This window comes from Leuresthes tenuis, unplaced genomic scaffold (assembly GCF_036924035.1).
Source record: "Leuresthes tenuis unplaced genomic scaffold, fLeuTen1.0.hap1 SCAF_21, whole genome shotgun sequence".
Lineage (NCBI taxonomy): Eukaryota > Metazoa > Chordata > Actinopteri > Atheriniformes > Atherinopsidae > Leuresthes > Leuresthes tenuis.
The window spans coordinates 24,890,430-24,911,745 of NW_027325375.1; the positions used below are offsets into that span (position 1 = coordinate 24,890,430).

The 21,316-nt window shown below is 39.7% G+C and overlaps 1 protein-coding gene across 2 annotated transcripts in view; it reads right to left on the reverse strand.

Annotated features, from left to right (window-relative positions):
• The window catches only part of specc1 (sperm antigen with calponin homology and coiled-coil domains 1), a 66,521-nt gene extending 47,180 nt beyond the window's left edge, over positions 1-19,341 (reverse strand). Inside the window, exons 1-3 of one of the 2 annotated variants that reach the window (XM_072375676.1) lie at positions 19,265-19,341; positions 5,463-5,641; positions 5,198-5,333 (exon numbers count right to left, since the gene is read on the reverse strand). In XM_072375676.1, the coding sequence (XP_072231777.1) occupies positions 5,198-5,333; positions 5,463-5,618 (292 nt within the window). In that variant the 5' untranslated portion in view covers positions 5,619-5,641; positions 19,265-19,341. Of the gene's footprint in view, positions 1-5,197; positions 5,334-5,462; positions 5,642-9,786; positions 9,989-19,264 lie in introns of those variants that run through there. The other variant, XM_072375677.1, reaches the window with a different exon arrangement.
• Positions 19,342-21,316: the final 1,975 nt, after the last annotated feature.

A 21,316-nucleotide genomic window follows, 5' to 3' on the forward strand; every position in this document is an offset into this window, starting at 1 on the left:
AAAAGATGAGCTACTCCGTTGCATAAGATAAGAGCTTCCAGCTTATCTCGGATATGTTCAATGCTGGAAAGAGCCATGAAATTCAAAGGGAAGTCAGAATGATAAAGACTTTTAACAGTTATAGAAGAATTTTTATTTGATATATATTTGTTCAACAAAACTAAGTTCTAGCCACAAGAGCTTTTTGAAACCTCTAGCTGCAAGGAAGGTCTAAACCGCTCCAGCATTCTGCCCACAACAGGCTGTATATCAGTCCCTTTCATACAATGCAGCACATGGTTTTTCTATAACCTTTTCATTTCTTATGTCTGTTGCAGGAGCCAATGGCACAATTTTCTCTTCCTTTCTTAAATTTCACCTCTCTTCTTGTCTTGGAGCTGCACATCCTCCTTGGTAAACAAACATGCCTCTAATCCACCTAAGAATGTTCTCCTCACCACAGGATGTCCATCTTTGTGGGCCCGATTTCAAGATCTGCCAAGACCATTTCTTTCTCTCTCTTGTCTTCCAGGGACTAGCTGGGGTCACAAGCTCCTCAAGAGAGGAATTTCAAACTTCATGCCAAGTTTCTGGTCAAAAAAGGGCCAGGTGTGTTTGTTTGAGCTGATGCCAGATGCATTGACACAGCGTTGCACAGTTGATTCCTGCATTTTAAGCAAACCCGTTAGATGATCCCCACTGAGTAGGGGGAAAGCTAATCCCATTTACCATAATCTCTTCTTACACAATATGAAAGATGATGGTAAGTAGGAAAAAGCTATAAATGGAGGCCATCATAAACCATTCTCTAAATTCTATAGATTAAAACAGGATATATAAGTGGTCGACGTGTAGGTAAGTTTTCTGACATATTTTTCATGTCAATCTGCATGTGCAAGCATGTATGTGCTCTTACTTCATGACTTAAAGAGAATCTATTTGCTGTGGCTGAGTGCTTATGCAGGCCGAGGTGTCTCAGTGGACCGAAGCACATTTGATGAATTTATCTGATAGATATGAGGAGCTCAAGGACCATATCTCTCACTCCCTCTTCATTGTATTCACTGACATACAAAAAGCAGACAGAGCTCTGCTGGGACCACATACTACCAGTGTGTCTCGTGTCTGGGTTATGCATAGTAAAAGACAGAGAGTGAGTTACAAATATAATATCTGTGGCTCACCTTAGACTCCCTGCTTTGCACAACTAAAATCAGGCAAACATCTTTCTTTTCAGGTGACAGTTGATTGGTGCAATGAGGAAATTATACTTCTGATGAGCTTATCAGTAGTAGCACCTGTCTAAGTGTCCTTGGGCAAGATAATGAACCCCATATTGCCTCTTATGCGGTTCATCAGTGTTTGAATAAGTGTGATAGAGAAAAAGGACTGCATAGCATAACACTGTATAGACTCAGAGTGGTGGGTCAACTAGACTAGAAAATAACTTTATAAGTACAATCCAATTACCATTTAGAAGGATGTCTCTTGTTTGGCTCATGGATATTCGAGGAATGAGAGAGCGAAAAAAGATGGATTTAAAATATATAACTCATCCACATGCGGTGTCTTCTGTTGAGATCAGACAAGCATAAGATGCAGTACTGTAAGTTAGAATACTGTATCCTGCATACAACAAAGCATCCTGAACTTGCGGTGATCATGAAAGCAGAGGCAAATTCTCTCTCTATGCTTTCATGATAGTATTCCACAGCTCTTCTAACCAAGTAGGGCTGAAAACCAGCAAATTTCACTCAGCGGACTGATGCCTTCCAGCAAAAATAAAGAACAACTGGCAGATAAATGTTTTTTTTTTTAATTCTCTCTCTTTTTTTCTTATTTTGTTAACCTGACTTCAAGATAAAAAGTGACTTGATGCCACGAAAAACACAGTTGAACATGAAATACATGATGTTCTGAGGCTAGAAAGCAGCGAGGCTATACTTGTTCCACAAACTTTTAGGTCCCAGAAAAAATTCAGCTGACTTTGCTGTTTCATATCAGTAGAGGTGACTAAATGCTGGGGCAGAGCAATTTGAATATGAACAGTATGACTCCTCATGTAATAAAAATAAAAAACATAATTCAGTCATTTTGGGCGATCTAACATACAAATTACACCAATGAAGAAGCCACTTATACAGTTATACCCAGGAGTAATCCCCTCCAGCTTGTTATTTACAGAACAGGGAACTTTTATTTCCCTCTGTCTCTTCTCCTTGCACGCTTCACAGGGACCCCTCCCTAAGTGAAAGCTTTACTGAATTATTGATGAAGTGTTATAAATAAAAAATCAAGTTGAGGCTAGGTTTTAACCCGTTGTCCGACAGCATGGGAGAGTTGGTAAGAAGCCAACTGGGATGAGAACAACACTCCATTAGCAAAAATAACAGTTTTGACTCATTAATACAGCCTGCTGTGAGGGCAGGCAAGGGTGGGGTCAGATTTCTTTCTGTGTGTGTGAGTGTGTGTGTGTCCCAAAAGTATGTGCAAATGTCACATCTTTTACAGCAATTCGTTTTTGCTAGCTGTTTTACAGCCCTCAGACGTACTATCGTTTGTGTGGGTTTTTTTCATATTTAAATTGTTCAAAAGTGAGATCAACCATAAACACACAGCTGGTATCTATTTGGAAATGGCGAGGAGAATTAAATTAAACATCAGCATATACCTAACGTTACTTCATTTCATCTACGGAAAGAGGGAACCACAGATCAGTGTTGCACTAAAACAAAATTTTGCCACTACAATTTTTAGAAAATAACTTAATAACTCCACTTATTAGTAAACCAGTCATCCATTATTCCCATGTATGAACAATATCTCATGCCTATCCAACAGTTCCAAAGAAAAAAAATGACGCAACATTTGCATGCGATCCTTATTCCTCACTTTCATTAAAGCAATAACATATAACATTGGTTGACAAAGGATGATGAATTGCTGGAATTTATTTTCTACTCATGAAGAGTGTAATTTTTCCACTCAACAAAGATAGTCATACAACGACAACATATACAGACAATAAACTATAAAATAGCCCAGAGAGCCACGGTGGCTTCTCGTCACACAGTGTGGTGTCACACATCCACTGGGATATGTTTGCAGCCATCCTGATAGTGACAATATCTCCGAAGAAAGCCAAATCAGTATCGCAATCATTATTTGAATTCAAAACTGTCCCAACAATAATAATTTGGATTTTTTCTTAACTTTCCTATACCAAAAAAGTTTTTTTCAGAGAGATGTTTTCTGCCCTTTACATCAATAACAGAAAACACTTTCTCAATTTTCAGAGCGTTACATCTCAAAGAGCCCAAAATACCAGAGAGCATCACCCCAATCTATATTCTAATCATGTCATTTCCCCCTGTGTGGACATTCCAGGCTGTCTCACTTTGTATTGAAATCAGGAAGCTACATGACTGTCAGAGCTTTCACACACGATTAACGATTGCCATTCTTTCGAGTGTCAGATTAGATTTTCCCCGCACCGGTTAGCTTGCTTTTTGAGACCTACTTGACATATCCACTCACTGTCTGACTTCATATGTCTAGATGTGCACTGATGTCTTTGCACTTGGTGTCCCATGCCAGGTGCAGAACAACACACTTGGCCCGAGGGGAATCTCAAACCAAAAAGCATCCACCCTTTATAATTGTCTGACAGCTGTTTCCGGTATTAGAATATGCTCAGGAGTACGTACAGTGTGACTGACACTAAGTTAAATTAAAGATCAAATATTTCTGATGAAATAAAACCACAAATATAGTTGATAAAATTCCACATCCACATCCATAAACTTATTTTGAGGATACCATCTACAAGCTCAGAGGCAAAAGACCACTTTTCTTTTTCCTTTTGGGGAGGATAATTGTTTTCCTAATGCAGTGATGCTAAACTACAGAATGCAAAAGTGTCACCTTATTTTAGATTACACCAAACACACTTCAGAGAACAAAATGCAGCTAACTCTGCCTCATTTAAATTAAGGGTTTCTTATGTCCTTAACTTTGGTTAGTTACCAGCAGCTTCCTTGCAAAACTAGGCCAGAAGGAGAATGTGAAGAGTAATTAATTTATCGGGAATTACACAAAGTGGGGATTCGCTCTTGTCCTTGGGTGTAAAAACTAAACCTTGGTTAATTAGATTTCAATCCAGTGAAAGTTGATCGTGGTTTGAAAGAACCGAAAGCTTAACTTGGCAGAAATTTCTGAGCCTCTATGGAGTCTTTTGTCATGCAGAATTCAATTATCTTCGCTTCAACACAAGAATTCTTTGAAGATGAAAATCACAAGAGCAAGACCATCTACACACACTGTGCCAACACAAACAAACAGCTATTTACCACACAGGATTTTTGAGGAGTGTGTTGTGAACAACATTAATTTCTGCAAACAAATCCCTGCCATTTTCAGCTGCCATGTTTTTCCTGCATGTAATACTTGTATGTTTGTTTACTCATGTTGCTAACACAAAGCTCTGTGCCAACATATGAGCTGCTGTAATCAACTTTCATCTATATAAACACTTTAAAGAATTGCTTATCACAATGTGGCACATTTTTCATAATATACAGTATTTTAGTGACCCGAAAAGCTGATCAAATTAAATAAGTTATTCAGTTTCACATCTTCAGTAAAGTAGGTAGTGCTGCATTCCACACTGCATCAGAATTAAGAATGATCCACCATCATTCAATGATTTTCTTGTTTTCATTAACTCGTGTCTAAATCCAATCAGACCTCAAACAAACCTCTACACTTAATGTGCATTCATAAACCCACACATTAACAATCAAAACCAGCCAATAAAATAATTACGCTGAAATTTCAAAAACTAAATAAATAACTAGATAAAATTGAAAATGAATAAATGGCATACCCTGCTGTTCAGAGGCTGTGAATGAGATCAGAATCTAGGTTTTGAATCAAAAACCTCGAGAACCTCAATCCTCAACAACCTGCATCTCAGCATACACAGGATAAATTAGAAACAAAAAGAAAAAAGGAATAAAGAGGCATTTTACAAGCTGCATGTCACTATCAGTACAAGTAAGTGCTATCAGAAACTTAGCGTCAGTGGTGCGCTGGGGCCATCTAGTGGCTGTACCTAGTCAGTTGCACAACTAACTAACTAAAATATGGACCATTTCCAGACTTATTTTTCATCAAAATTGGTTATTTGAACTACCTGTGAAGGGCTGAGGTCTCCTACCTGATAGGCTGCGAGGGCGAGCTTCTGCAAGATCTGAAATGGCTCCAGTAGTCACAGTCTTCTTCATCCGGGAGCCAGAGGCAGCAGCTCCCAGTACAGGTTTGGTCAAGGCATCATCACTGCTGGCTCTTTTTAGCTGGAAACACATCTGCTCTTAGTGCCAACAATTTACGTCTGATAATGTTATGAAAATTTTTTATTCAAAGTCAGTGCGAAGGTTATGATTGTGTTGGTAAATGGTCATAACAGAATGCTCGTTGCTCACCCTGCTGAGGCGTTGGTCTGGTGGTAACATGTTGGAGGATCTGGAGGTCTTCATGGCTGTGGAGGTGGATGAAGAGGAAGCCAAGGAGGTCTGCCGTGCCCGCTCATGGAGTCCTGGCTTGGGCAGCCCCACCTTAGTGGCGCCCGCTTTAAGCATGGCTGTGTTTTCGCAAACTACACCTGAGAAGAGCATAGAGAGAATTTTACTTTAAAAGTGTTATTTTCTCTTGAAATAATAGCTCTTATGTGTCCGTATAAGCACTGATATAGATAAACTAAAGGTGCTCAGGACCGTCTTATTGAAGGCTCCTCACCTACAGGTTTTCATCATGGTGCCCACCGTGGCTGACGTGTTTGTTTTGCCCCCTCTAGAACACCAATCCCCCCCCCCCCCCCCCCCCCCACACACACACACACACACACACACACACTGACTGTTGACTGTCACAAAGTACAGTGCACTTCAAACAAATCAGGAGTACTTCTTTTCTTAAAACTTTTTACAGGCCTTTTAAAGTATTTTTTCTTGTCTTCATGCATGACAAAACAAAAACACTGTTTTTACTCTAGCTATGGATATGGGTCAGCATTATATTTAGCTGCATAAAACTTTTAAAAAAAGCACATAACACGAGGCAGCACATTTGCTTAAGGTTAATAAAACTATACTGTATTAGCACCGTCTGGTGGTATTTACTGCTGTTCCAAAATACACAAGCTCAGAGCCACTCCAGAAGCAACACCATTGAACCACTTCCTGCATGAGGGAGGAGAAGGAACAAAGTTTCCAGAGACTCAGACTAAGACTCAACATTATCTCCATACATCTAGAAGGAGGTATACAGATGGCTAGAGCCATGCCTGACATCTTTCTATAACAAAAATGGCTAAAAAGCACCAAGTACAATGTAGGTTTTGTTTTTCAAGCTCAAACAGGATGTGGTCAGTGAGATTGTTAAAAGCTTGCATTTGATGTCCAGAGGGAAAAAACACAAGTCTTGGCAAAAAGCAGCAACAGGGAAACAGAAGGAGGTAGAAGTGCACTTAACGCAGGACAGTGTCTACTGGTAAAGAGCTCTGCAGCTCCCAGAGGACAAGCTAACCCATTGATCCTGGCTGTGGCAACGTGAGCTCCTGTGCATCTGAGGGACACTGGACTGTTAATGAGGATACCTTCTAGTCTCTGCAAGCATGAAAACAAGTTAATCCAAGTTCAGAATTTGGTGGTTATTATCTTTGTCTTTTTGGAGTCAGCAGAGATAGGACTTGAGAAAGGAGCTGGAGAATAGTAGTTAAAACCTGGCGCCTAATTATTACTCTACTGAGGAATAATTTTCTAAACGACCACCACCATCAGTGATCCTGAGGATTGGATCCAGCTAATGACAACATAATAAATATTAGAAAAAATATTGGCGTAATATTTCATGAGGGAGTTGACACATAGCCTACTGGGGCCAGATACATTTTGGAGCCAGCACCTTGAAGTTCTAAGGGCACTTACACATCAGCTTGATTAATGACACCAGATAACTATTTCCATCTTACTATACACAATGTAGGGGAAGAACAGAGGTTTGGACATGTACTACTAAGAACTGTAACATTGCCCAGTACCTATAAATCTTCATCTCTGTACTCTAACATTTACATATCATGTGCTGCAGTGATTGTTGCTATGCTGTAGGAGCAGGATAAATAATAATAATAATAATAATTGATGCAGCAGTAACCAGCAGTTAGCAGACCTACAGCTAATGTTATGATGGGTAATATTAGCAGTGTCGGCATTAACAACAAAGATGGCAGGATCCACGTCAATAAAATGGAGCTTCCAGAGGAAGCTGCTCACTTCACACTTCACTTATATTAGAGAAGACTTGTGGGTTAGGACTAAGCCTTATCTGATTAAGAAGATGTTGTATGCACTCTATTTTGTTTGTATGAGGGCATGTGTTTCACTTTTGGCCCATCATATGATACTAAAGGCCTCTCGAGGCAATATCCTATGACTAACTCCTGCCTGGACTATGTGTGTAACATCTCAGCTGTGGTGTCTCACCTCAGATCATTTTATATGACCATGGCACAACTCACTACCCAGCACAAGTATGACCTTCTTCCCAACATGCACTGATCTCAGTGTAGGCAAAAGGAAGGCGAGGTCAAAGTGAAATGTCACTGTTTAGACCGTTTAGAAAAATTAGCAACCACCAAACATCTTATGGAAGAAATAAAATCAAGCAAGTTTGATTTAAAAAGAGGACTGTAAGTGCAAATGAAGAAGACACTTTGGTTTCAACTTCCATGGCCACCTCAGAACTAAACTCTGCAAATACAACCACACCACGTCCCTCTGCAGATACGATTCTCAAGAGCCAAAACTGTGTCCTACATATTTCCAAATGACCTACTTGTGAAACCTGAATGTCTTTGAGAGAGAGAGACAACGGGGCTGTTTCTTCATCTAGATCAAACCAAAAGTTTAGATAGAGTGTGACTAAGTGAATCTCTGTAAAAGCAATTCAGCTAAAGATGACAGAAATTCACTGACTTTGAACACACTACAGCTTGCATAATGTAAGAAAAAAACGTGTGTACAATGATGACTTTGGGACTGCCTGGTAAAAAAAAGCTAAACATGGACTTTGTTAAAAGAAAATGCTAACATTAGAAAAAGTGGAACATAATTTGTAGCTCAGCAATAAGTAACAGATAGTAATTTTCCTTAAATGCTTCCAAAAATATAGAGTTGAATGTTAGGGCAGACTGTGGGACAGAGAGGTGGAGGAGGTTCTGAAAAATTCTCCAACCGTTGCTGCTGGACTGAACTGCTGAGAAGAGATAAGGAAAGGGCACCAGAAGCCAGACCAACTGACAGCAGTTATCATTTGTGACCCAGAGGAAACAGTTTTTAATCAATCATTTGACTGGAAAGAGGACTTTACTTTGATTAAAAGATCAACACTGATCCACAATGTTAAAAGGACACATAAAATGTCAACCAATTTGATATGGAAACAACACAACACTTAATCTAAGTCTGGCTCAGTTTCCTGTTTAAAATCATTCATATACTGATGTCCTACAAGCAAATTTCTGTAAATATACTCCAACAACCACTTATAAATATTGGTGTAGTTATTAAAACAAGCATTGTCAACATCAGCAAAGGTTTACATGCGGAGGCATCTACGCCTCATCACTATATTCACACCCAAAACATATTTAAAAGATACACAGGAAATGGTTTCTTGCACGTACACTTTCATCATAGAAATATGCAAGTTGGCCAGCGCAGCTTGTCACAACCACAAATCAAAGAGAGAAATCAAATTAAGCAATTATGACCATTCTGACCTTAAAGTCAGGAGCAGCTCCACTTCAAATGCTCACTGCAGGAGTGTCGGGGTAGAATATGTAGCAGATGGAAGTGAAATCATCCTACTGTCACTAGGAACTTTATATGAATAACAATGAGCATCCTGTCAAAAGAAGGGGGAAATTGCAGTCCTGCAAAATAGTGTCAGCAGCACTTGCTGCCTTCCTGTGGTTGTGTTTAATTAAGCAAACAGCATTCAAGAATGACAGAATGCTTTGATTCAAATCACTCTTTTTCATAATATTTCCAGAGTAAAGTAATAAACCGAGTGAGGAGCCCAGCCAAAGCTTTGCAGCTGTATTAATTGAGGTATTTAATTGCCATGGACACAACATGCCTGCTGCAAAGCTACTGATGCAACTTATAAGCATTCTGTGTGTTCATAACCACAATGATTACATCTAAAAATATATAGATATGTGAGTCATGTTAGGTTGAATGTGACCCTGCATCATTACATCCTCTTGAATTCTTTCCTGTGTGGCTTTGTGGTGAACATGGATATTTTCTAAAAGCTTGACCAAACTTATTCTAACAACTAAGCATAACATAAGCCTAAATGGGGTAACCCTTGGTAAGCCACTGTTGTAAAACCTAGTGTAAATACTACCCCTCCGCAGATCACGGACTGCAAAGTTTAAACCAGCATCTCATTTCCCTTTCTGAAAATGTGTGGTGTAATAGCTGACAGAAATGTGAGGGGACATGGCAGAAATATCGGCAGCAGATGTTTTCAGCCACTTTCTTCCTTACTTTCTATGTAAGGGACTTCAGTTGCTCTTTTATCAGACTTTCTTTTTCAAATCCAACATCAATCAATCGAATTATCAGTCCAAATTATGACCCTGTATGTTTAAAAGCTATAGACTCAAGGGGACGATGGGAGATCGGTGTCAAAACACTCAAGAAAAAACAGAGAAAGACGGCGCTGCAGATCACTCACGTGTCTGGTGCTACATGCCATCCTGGAACCTTTTCTCTGCTTGAGTACAACACAAGTGATGAAAATATTGTGTGTGCTGCTGATAGCTTGAGAGTTTGAAGGCGAAAATGAAGGGTCAGAACCAACGGCTGTCTGCTTTCATACAGCAGTCAGGATGAGGAAGTACTGCAGGCAGCCAACCTCTGAGCTGTTGCCAATCACACTCTCTTTTCATACAAAGGGGAAGAGAGTGAAACGGTCTCAGCCAAGGGAATGTTTTTCTCCTCTCAGTTTTTTAAGAGTTTTCCGTACATGTGACGACCAGAAATCAAGGAAGGGAGATCTTTAACTGTGACGTGGAAATAGCTGGGCCATGTGTAACCTGACTAAGGATAATGAGTTTAATAAGCGGGATCAGAAAGTTTTAAACATTGTTTGAAACTTTCAACTTTGAATTTGATGTAACCTGGGATCATGTATAAGAGTTTGAACGAGGGACAGCAGTCCTATTGTGTTCTTCAATTAAACCTGCCTCCGTGAAATTTGTGGGAGATGCTTGTGACTCATGTCTTTATATCATATATTCTTTTTATGACAAAGTTTTGATTTCTTCATTTCTGAATGATCTCCAGGCTGCATTGGGACAAACAGCGTATACCGACACTGACAAAGCCACTCTGTGTCTCAGAAACACTGTAAAGGGCGCCTCATTTGTGGACAGGTTGGCAGTCAGAATTTCATGCTCTCCCATACTAGTCTCATTTTGATCCCACAACATACAGCATGCCAGGGCTCTAGAGCATGTGGGTAGAAAGTGTACTGCACTCTGGGCTGGGATTAAACTGGCTACAGTTTGTGGCAAGTGGTTAACTGAGAACCCTCGTGTGACCGCGCCCCTTCACAACCACAGAAACTGTCTTTTAAAATTGTGCTGCAAAGAACTGAGTCAGAGAGATCAAAGAGTCCCTTTGTGGACAATACATACATCCTTGGACACAGCTGTAGATACAGACTTTCTGTGCAATTTGACATATGCTATTTACTTTCCACCACACTGATTCTGTGATGACTGAGCACTTTACTTCTTAGACTGCATCCTGCTTAAATTGTAACATAGCGTCATTCCTCTGAACGTAAACCGTCAGTCGTCACTTGTGTCTGTGGTAACAAATTAATTACACTATCATCGCACATAATGCTGTTGTTTTTCTTTATGCAGTGAGAATCATCTCTATACAAACAAGTTTAACAACTTGACACTGATCTGTATAGACGCAGCTGACAATGCTGACGTTGTTTTGTATTCATGTCTGCCTTTTGTGCAGCACTGAACCAACAAGTCTGATGCTATTTACAAAATACTGACCCATGACTCAGTTTACTTTATTCAAAATTACACAAAGAAGTGGACTACTTCATAGTCACATCCAATGTGCCAATTCTGTGGCCATCTCGAAGAAATTCAGATATTTAGACGTGACCCATGACCTGCTGGTGGTCTTTAATGAAATGTTAAGGCATTATTGATGAAGACTTCCCTGGCCAAAGTCAGTAGGCTTCATCCTCTAGGGAGCATGGATTTCTGTATAATGTTTCACAGTAAATCAACACAGTATGCTTACTAAGTGACTGGTCGATACTGCCATTCTCAGATTTGAGCTGCTAGTTTTCCTACAAAAATAAAAAAACATCTCCTGACTTGTCGGAAGATTTCCTTTTACATATTCCTAAAAACAATTTGACACCAGCTGATGCTTTTTATCTACTATTGTAGAGTGTCACAAACAGGATATACCGGCACTTAACATTGGCAAATGTTGTTGTTAAAACAAAAATACTGTTCAGAGGGTCCAGTGTGTAACATTGGAGGAACCAAGAGACTGAAGACGCACCCCATTGACTCTATTTGCACTTCCAAGATGCACCACAATAAGAGACCACTCATAAGTACAGTGTACGGATAAAGCTTCCATAGAGTCAGCACCTCTCTATATAGAATTAATGGTTGAAACCTGCTGCAGAAATGAAAAAGGGACCTCTGAATTTACATAGAAACTATGAATTAGAAAACAAAAGTGGGTAACGCATTGCACAAAATAATGATGGAAAATGAAGCCATGTGGCTGGACTCTCAGATGGCTCTCAGGGAATTCATGTCACTGCATGATACAAGAGGCTGAGTGGATTGGACCACAACAGGCATGTTGAAGCTCATATGGCTCATACAGCTGCCTGCCTCTCAGTGTCTTCCTTTTTCCTCCTTCTGTCCACAGGAAGGGGTACTGAGTCAGACTCTCAACTCAGACGCAACACTGTGTGCAGGGGATGTGAAAATGACTGTGATTCAGACGAGTGTGTGTCTTAAAATAGAGCTTTGTTCATGGTTGTTTAGTGTGCAAAAGCTGAAACAACTGTACACAAACGTATCATGCTTTCAAACAACGTCAAGGTGCAGAAAATGTGATCCAGTACTATTAACAGACTTAAAGACATGCTGTAAAGTTGCCGTTATGCTGTAGTGTCTTTCATATTATTAATTAAACCAATTTATCTAAAGTGACAGAATTACAGTTTGCCCGTTTCATCAGTTCATTCAACACAGATATTTCTAAAAGGACTGAAGAAAGACAAAAGCCAGGCAAGAAATTAAAAAAGGCTTCTATTCTATTGTACCTGATAAATCTTTATTTCAATTTATGACATTCAAAAAAACCAAAACATACCAGCTTCAAGCTATGTATGAATTATAAGAGGGAGCTCTCTGCTCTACACATGTGAAGCTGTGATATTCTAAGATGGACTTATGACATACACAAATTAATTAGTTGTTTCAGTCTAAATGAGACATAAATCTTGTATACATAGCTATGATGATGTGTAATATTGGAAAATGGCTGTGTGTATCTAGTGTGCTTAAAATCAGCTTCTTACAAATGAAAACATCGACTGCTTTGTTTGTGTCCTCTGCCGGTGCTGCTACTGCTACTACTGATATCACATTACCTTAACAGCAGCTGCGCCAAGTGACCATCTGCACTACAGCTATGAACAGATGAGCCACAAAATCGAAACCCCTACCTAACACTGTGCATGTCCCCATAAGCCACCGAGACCTCATAATGTGTACTGCAGTTTCAGACATAAAGGTGCTTTCTGTAAGTCCTGGAAGTAGCAACAACTGGGTTATTTCTGCACTCTCAACCACAGATTCTTGACTGAAATGTGACCAGGGGAATATACAGCTTGAAACTCTTTCTCGTGTCCCTCAAAGCATTCCTGAGGAGTTTTTGCTGTGTGGTGGGGCACATTTTCTGGTTGCTCTAAGAGACACGAAGACATGTGTGCTGACACGAAGGAGTGTATGTAGTCTACGACAATGCTTTGGTACAAGGTGGTATGTGTCAAAATACCATGAATTCCTGGACCAAGGCTTCCTGGCAGAACATTGCTCATAGCATCACACTGCCTGTGCCCACCTATTCGTTCACATATGGTTAAAGCAAACATGATTCATCAGGAAAGGGCACTTTTTTGACTCCTCCATATACCAGTTCCAAAGATTGTTTGATTTGCTACCTAATATGTACACCAATCAATTAGGGTCAACCATAGTTTCTTACTTTACCTGTCAGTGGTTTTATTTGTTGCAGCTGATCAATACATAACACTCAAAAAGTAACTATTACAATTTCAGACAAAGGAATTGCAGAAGGTGATGTACAGTATGTGAAAAACTATTTTGTTTGCTAACATGCACAATTGTTTATTGTAAATTGTTCTTTAAAACAGAGTCGATTGTTAATTCTCCTTTTTCCTAGCAAGTCGCATTGGATAAAAGCGTCTGCTAAATGCATAAATGTAATTGTGATGAATGTGTTAATGTAATTAAGCTTGACCACGTCTACAGTTTTGACACATCTGTACAACACCTGGCTGTAGAAAAGCGGCATAGGCAAAGTCAATATCTTGCTAATGTGAAACAGGAAGTGTGTGGGATAAGTTTGTGTCCCATGCTGTGACGCAGTCTCTGTTCTCCCTCTGTGTTCCACCATTAGTCTGGAGGGATGTGAAACTAGTGCACAACAGGATGCAAAATGCGGTATTAGGGGAGTTGTGTCATAGTTTCACACAAGAAAAGACAGCAAACGTATAATTTTCTGTAATCAGTAGCAATTTGTCAGAGTTGAGACTGTGAGCAAAGCCCCAATACCAAACCCACTAATTAGTACAGCTGTTCAAATATTTACATCCTGTTAAGAGATCACTGAGCCTGGAGACAGTTATTGATATTCCTAATAAGCTATTTACTGTATGTGTTTGAGGCTACTGATTTAAGACCTTTTTTCTGAGTCCAAGTTGATTATAATCAGAAAGCAAGCACCATTTATGTTTTCATTCAACATAAAATCTCAGCCAAAACACACACACAAAAATGACTTGTCAGCACCTGAAAATGAAATAGCGAACAGAGGAGCGCAGTCGCTTAAATCAGCAGCTTTTAGTTCAAAGAAAGATTAAAAGAAAGAAGAGTTAGTGAGAAAAGTGCTGAGTTGATCATTTCCTTTGATCTGGACTTAGGTCAATAGGGGGATTCAATAACTTCATTTGAACCTTTAAAAGCTTCTGTTTATTCTTTGATAACTAAGTTACCATTAACCAACAAAAATCTTGCGCCTAAATCATGCAGCAATGTGTGAGAATATTTCATAGTGCAGATTATGTCCATGAACCACGACCACAAAAGCAGAAATCATGTCTTCATTTCTTTTTGAAACCAGACACACCTGTACAATAACATAAGTTAGCAGCCGAATAAAGACAATGGCTTATCTATTGTTACTGGATCCATAAGAAGAACTTATTTAATTCATTCAGAAAAATAATATTTGGCTCTTGAGTCCCAGTCATTCAGTTTGTTGAGAATACAGTTAGAAGAAGTTGATATGGATACAGTCCTCATGTATATTTCATCTACTTCATTCTCTGTTTCATCTCTCTCAGAGCTAGCTTCCCTGGAGGGCCAAACTTCCTGCTTTGCCGGTGTCAAAGTTCTTGTCTGATAAACAGTGAGTCTGAGCCACGTTGCACAAACTTCAGCTGCTTTTCAGTCTGCCAAGCTGGCTACATCTACTGAGTGGGTGGATTCCATAGAAACACTAGCACAGCATCCACAAGACCTGCGAGGGAATAAAAACACATCCACTAAATCGAGCTCAGTGATTTTCCACAATGGAACATTATAGTACCAGCACCACTGGCTTGACTTATTGTCCAACCCAAAGGGAGTGCTCCTTTCTGCGTGTCGTTTGAGTCTGCAAGCAGCACACAGACTTGTGGCGTGAGAGCTATTTGATGTGCACAGTGGGTGTGTTCAGTTTAACTTGTATGGCGACCAAAAGAGATTACAATGGGTCAGGCATCTTTTAGATACCAAGCAAATATTTTAATGACAGTCGCCTCCCATGTGGACGTCAGACATGCAAGCTTGTTTGTCCTGTTTATGGGGCTGGAATGACTTAATCTTTTAATCTTTTCTTGACTTACTGAATTTTAACAGGACATTTACATTTGTAAAACTATTTCTCTGCTTGACCTCAGACGTAGAAGAGATGACCCATTTACAAAAACAGAAGCATTCCTTGGAGCAAGTGAGTGGTGCCAGTGAGTGTGATGCAAGTATGCAGTTCGTTTCCTGAACGTTCCTGAACTAAAAACATACTCAGATTAAAAAGATGCTGAGGACTACCCTCCTTCAAGAACAAATAAACACCACTCCATGCTAGTGTAAAGCATTCTTTCTACTAGTCTTACTGTGGATAATATTTCAGGCATAAAAAAAAGGAAAACTAAAATGCTATTCCTGGCAATGCTGCGGAGGCTGACAGCCATCTGTGCCTTTGAAATGCAACAGTATATCATGCAATACAGCATCAACCTGCAACTGTGTGTTTTGCCCAAAAATATGGGCAATTCTAATGATTTAACTAACCTAATATTAGTACTAAGTCCAAATATGTTAGGTCAAACTCCTCCCACCTCATTTAAAGCGTCCTACACTGCAGTAAAGAACATGCCAGTCCAACTGTATTCAAACCAGACCTCGCCTCTTGAGGACAGATAACAACTCTTTCTCTTCAGATCACACTGAGTGCTTCTTTCTGTGTGTGGAAACGCATGAAAGCCAGCTGACTGGTCGGACCAGGCAGTCAAACGTATTACAGCCAACATTAGTATTTTCCTAAAATCTTCATGCTTAGGATTGTGAGAGCCGTTCATTATACAAACAAGCTGATCATTGCACACGGAACATAGGATTAACTTATAAGTTCACAGAGATAAACAAGGGCGCTCTGGAAAACTGACCACTGAGCAAAAAGCTTTTATCAGAGCTAACATTTATTCATAAAGTATAGCTTTTGTGAATTCAGGTCAGTCTGTATTTCTTGGTCAAACTGGATGGTTGAGTTACTCAGGAATCCCAAACTTTACCTCATCAGATACTCCACTTTCATTTAAACCACTGAAACATACAGAAAGATGATTTGAAACTTACGTAACACCTTACATTCATCCTAAAGATTTTACCTAATAACAAATGCAGTAGAAAACAGTTGCTATGGTGATCCCTCTATGAACATGCACACAGCGTGCGCACAGAAGCTGCACCACCCTTACAAAGGCAGCAGGATCTTGTATACCTTGGCTTAAGTATGTTTATATATTGCTTCCATTTCTAAGTTCCATTCAAATAAAAACTACTGTTTTTCAAACGGAAATTGAATCATAAAGGCATTATTTGGAGGCCATTTGAATTGTTGATGGACAGCAAGGATATAAAGAATAGTTTGAGCATGTTTCTAAGTGCCTGATTTGCACTTCCAACAGATGCCACTCCACATTGTTGACAGCTTATTGCAGCATAAAGCTACAACCCATCCATTAGCTCCCATTATGTTTTCAAACAGAGCTGATCAGGTGTCTGTGTCTGTCGTAGCGTAATGTGTAGATGATGAACATTTATTTCTAGTTACATGGAAGAGTTACTGGTTTGGACAGTGTGGCTGAAAATTTGAGACAATGGTTGATGTTTTAAGTGCTACATTGAGTCAGCAGGACATGACTACGGTGAAAGGTATGTCTTTCCATTGAGAGTCATTTAGCATCTCTGAATAGAGAGTATCTGCCACATCACAGAGGACCACATCACTGCAGTGTCCTCCTTTCACCATTCTTTCCACACCTGGACAAGGTCGCTCTACATGTAGTTACACAACCCCCAACCTGACTCCACTGATACATCAGTTAAGTGGATGAAGGACTTCGTCAGATATTTCTGAGAGTCTGGAGCAGCACGGAGATGGGACCTTGAATTCCCTTTAGAACATCATACACTCACACACACTGAAACTCTTCTTATTGAGCAGAACAGTCAAGGAGATCGCAAGATATCACTTTCTAACAAAACAAGCCGTCCCACCACTTTGCAAAGTAGTACATGTATACTCTCCACATAACCCCCCTGACAGGAACAGGTTGAATCAATAGTTGAAGGCAATGAGAAAAGCTACGGAGAAACTAGTGATGAATTCCATCAAAAACAAAAACAAAGTGATGAACTTAGCAACAAAATAGCTAATTCTACAGTTTCATTAGTTGTTGTGAGATGTCTTTACATTAGCATCTTTGCCGCAAACACTTTTCCTGTATATGTCAAAGACAGGGAAAACATCAAGGCATGTTTTGGAAAATATCAAAACATCCTTCTTCATTTGTGAAGGATGAGGAATTACCAGCTGGATGTATCCACTTTAGCCTGCATTACAAATCCACTGCCCGTCATTGCAGTAACTCGCATAACTTTGTTCTTTTTCTACAACATTCTGTCCTGAACACAGCTCGGAGAGCAAGGGCAGATTTCAGCTATTTCTTCATCTTGGATGGTTAACCATGAGAAGAGCAGGGGCTGTAATTACCTACAAACAAACTCAACATTGAGTGCATCATAAATAAGTTGTGCAGTGTTCATATATGAAATCTCTTTTCTTCTGGTCTGATCAAAAGCAACAGAGGAAAGTGAAAGCTGTCATTTGTTGCCCATTTGGTTTTTCCCAAAGGAGTCACGCATGTCCAACTCCAAGGCTGGTCCCTTCCATAAACTACAGCATGAGCTCTGCAATTACATTATTTTACAGCTCAACTGCCTTTTCAACATTAATGGCATGTCCAACTATGCTGCACAGCAAGCCATCAGTAAAAACGTTAAAAAAAGTTTTTTATTCAAGCAATGATCTGATACTTTTGGAACACTTTGGTGTGGTTTACAATCAGGCCTAAATGTTACGTGGCAAGCGTGCAATTACACACTGTAGCTTAGTCAGTACAGTCTTTCATAATGATGCATTTAAGGACCTATTAAAGACATACAGCACACAGTTTCACAAATAGCTGCACTAAACACAACAGTGCCTTTTTTGACTGCTTCAGAAGGAACAGATCTAATGAGGAGCAAATGGCTGACTGATCATGTGAAGAGAAACAGCTTGAAGCACACTGAGGTTGTTCCAAATGCAACTTGGCAGCAAAATGTAAAGTTTACATCAAATTTATGCAGCACAGCTAATTTGGTCAATTCATTAGTAACTTCATCTGACCAACACATTCCCTGGTTCATAGCAGGGGGCAGTTTTGTACAAGAAGCAGATGGTATAGAAAACTTTAGAATGTTATATAAACAGAAATAGAAGAAGAAACCTTTGATGAATAGGGATCAGATAAAATATCAATAGGTGACAGTAGCTGGGTGCAGTGGAATTTTGCTCTAAAGTTGTGGGGATTTCTGAAGCAGATTCACATAAACTTTACAAATGACAGGCTGATTTCAGTAAATATTTAACCATTTCCAAGCCAACGGAAGTTACACATTTTTAAACACTTTCTTAGACGCAAAGGACTTTTGAATCTATTTACCAATTAATGAAGATATGTTGACATTAAACAGTATACGGTTCCAACACCGTTATAGTTGGTACCAAGAGTCCGGCTGAATTCACGAGTCCATATGGTGCAAAGAGAGCAATACTAGATTTATGAAACCATATACAATAGGAAATGCCATCGTGTAGGCGCACAAGCGATTGCACTCGCAGTCATCCGTGTTAAGTATACGTTCAATCAGCCTGGAAATAACATGTCCTTGGGCAATTTTTATTGTATATGGCACGAGGGAAGATGTGCCATCTTCAAAAATAACTAAGTTATTACATTAATAAAGACAGAAACAACGTCTACTACGCTGGTTAATGTACACAAGCAAGCTGTCAACAGTCACTTTGGCGTTGGTGTTCACCGGCCAGACCAACTGATCTCGACCGACTCTGTCCGCTTCTTCAATGTCCACCGGCAAGTTAAAACATTTTAACTCAACAATCTGACAAAAAGAAGAGGGAATATGGCAATCTGTCTGAAATAGATCAGACTAAAGACGATGGCTTCATCTCACCTGCACGATAATGCGGTGTTGCTGCTGTTGTCTGGTCAAGATGCTGCTGCCGCTTTACGCACGCCAGTCATTAAAGTGTCACCAACGACCTGCGCTGGAGCCGGTAGGTGGAGCGCGTGTAGAGTTTGGCGCAGTGCTCGGATGGATATCTGGGAAATGTAGTCTTTCAGTTGATGACGGTTGGAAGCAACGGAAACGATAAGAATAAAATATTCCAAACTCTGCTGGGGCACATTGGGAGGTGAGGTCTCTGACGCACCTTACAATGTTATGTTCTCAATGCTCTTTGTCACTTACTTTTTTTATGATATATCAACAAAAAGACCTTGGGAATAAAAATAAAGAGTACATTTACAACATTATCAGGCTGCTGATGTTTCCGAAATTAAGTCTCAGTTCATGTTCCACGCTGCTGTAGAACTTAAGCTGATTAAGTAAAATAAAATTGAATTGAATTGTTTAGTTCCTCTGTGATGGACTGGCGACCTGTCCAGGGTGTACCCCGCCTTTCTCCCGATGACTGCTGGGATAGGCTCCAGCCCACCCGCTACCCGATCAACGGTATAGAAAATGGATGGATGGATGGATGGATGGATGGATGGATGGATGGATGGATGGATGGATGGATGGATGGATGGATGGATGGATGGATGGATGGATGGATGTTTAGTTCCTCCAGTTGTTGCTTCTGTTCCAGATCAATTCAGTTGCTGACTTTTATTCAAAGTATGATCACAGGGATGAAATCCATCCATCCATTTTCTATACCAGTTTATTCTAACTTATGGTCATGGGGGGCCCGGAGCCTATCACGAGTTCATCACAGGGTCACACAGAGACAAACAACCACTCACGCTCACACTCACTCCTAGGGCCAGTTTAGAGACACCAGTTAACCTAAGATGCATGTTTTTAGACGATGGGAGGAAGCTGGAGCGCTCTGGACCTCTCTCTGCCAGGTAGTCGGATCAGAAAAAGGGTCACTTTTATCATTTAATATGATGTAAATATTATTGGTCCAAATGTTGGGGAGAAGCCATGGTTTAGACTTAGCTTTCCCTGATTTGTCCTTGGTCCGATATCAGCCTCGTACCCCATCTCTGCTCCAGTCAGATGTTTATATTATATAGATTATAGGCTTCACCTGTTTTGACTCCCCCTGTAAGCATGGAGCAGTTTCTCTCAACACTCTACTCAGTCTCTTTCCTATTTTAACCATTCACACTGCGGGGTCAATGTTTGTTTGCCAACTCTGTATAAGCCCAATGCATAAATATGTACAATAAAAGGAAATATTAAACCCTCAACATGTCCAAAGTTGACATTAGCATTATCTCCTGCATAGGCTGTGATGCATCCAATATCTAGTTCATACTTTTTCAGACAATTCATCTGAGCTTGGTGTCTGCCATCTAACAATTTCATCACCGTCTTCATAAAAGTAATTTGCACTGCACTCCATCTGACAAAGATGGAGTTCTCTTGTTTTGTTTGAGGTAACAATGGCAACTAAAAAGTACACCGGCTCACCTTCAGGTGGGGACAGACAGCCCAAAATGTCTTGGATTCTAAAACATTTATTGAAATAATTTCAGTTTTTGTTCTTCCCATGTGCGTTTTCTTCACAAGATTTGAGTCATGAAACAAATCACCACTTAGCTTGACAAGACCATAAGTGCTGTTGTAGCTAAGCCTGTGTTTAACTGTGTCTTACTCATATGAGGCTTCACTTGCAGCCATTTTGTCCTTATTCATGGTAGATACAGTAAAGAATACACTGTTGCTAGCACCGTTTTAAATTTTAAGTTTTAGATTTGTTTATAGCTTCAATGTTTTATCATTGCCTTGTATATATATATATATATATATATATATATATATACTGTCTGCTCTTTCATTCATTTGCACTATATATATCTTTAATTTGCACGTGTTACATATGTACAACTGCCCTGCCCTTAAGGAATTATGACTTTCAAGTTGCTTTTTCTTTGACAAAGTTCTATTTTTTCATGTGGATGTCATTTGTGAAATAATAAAATGAAGAGTCCT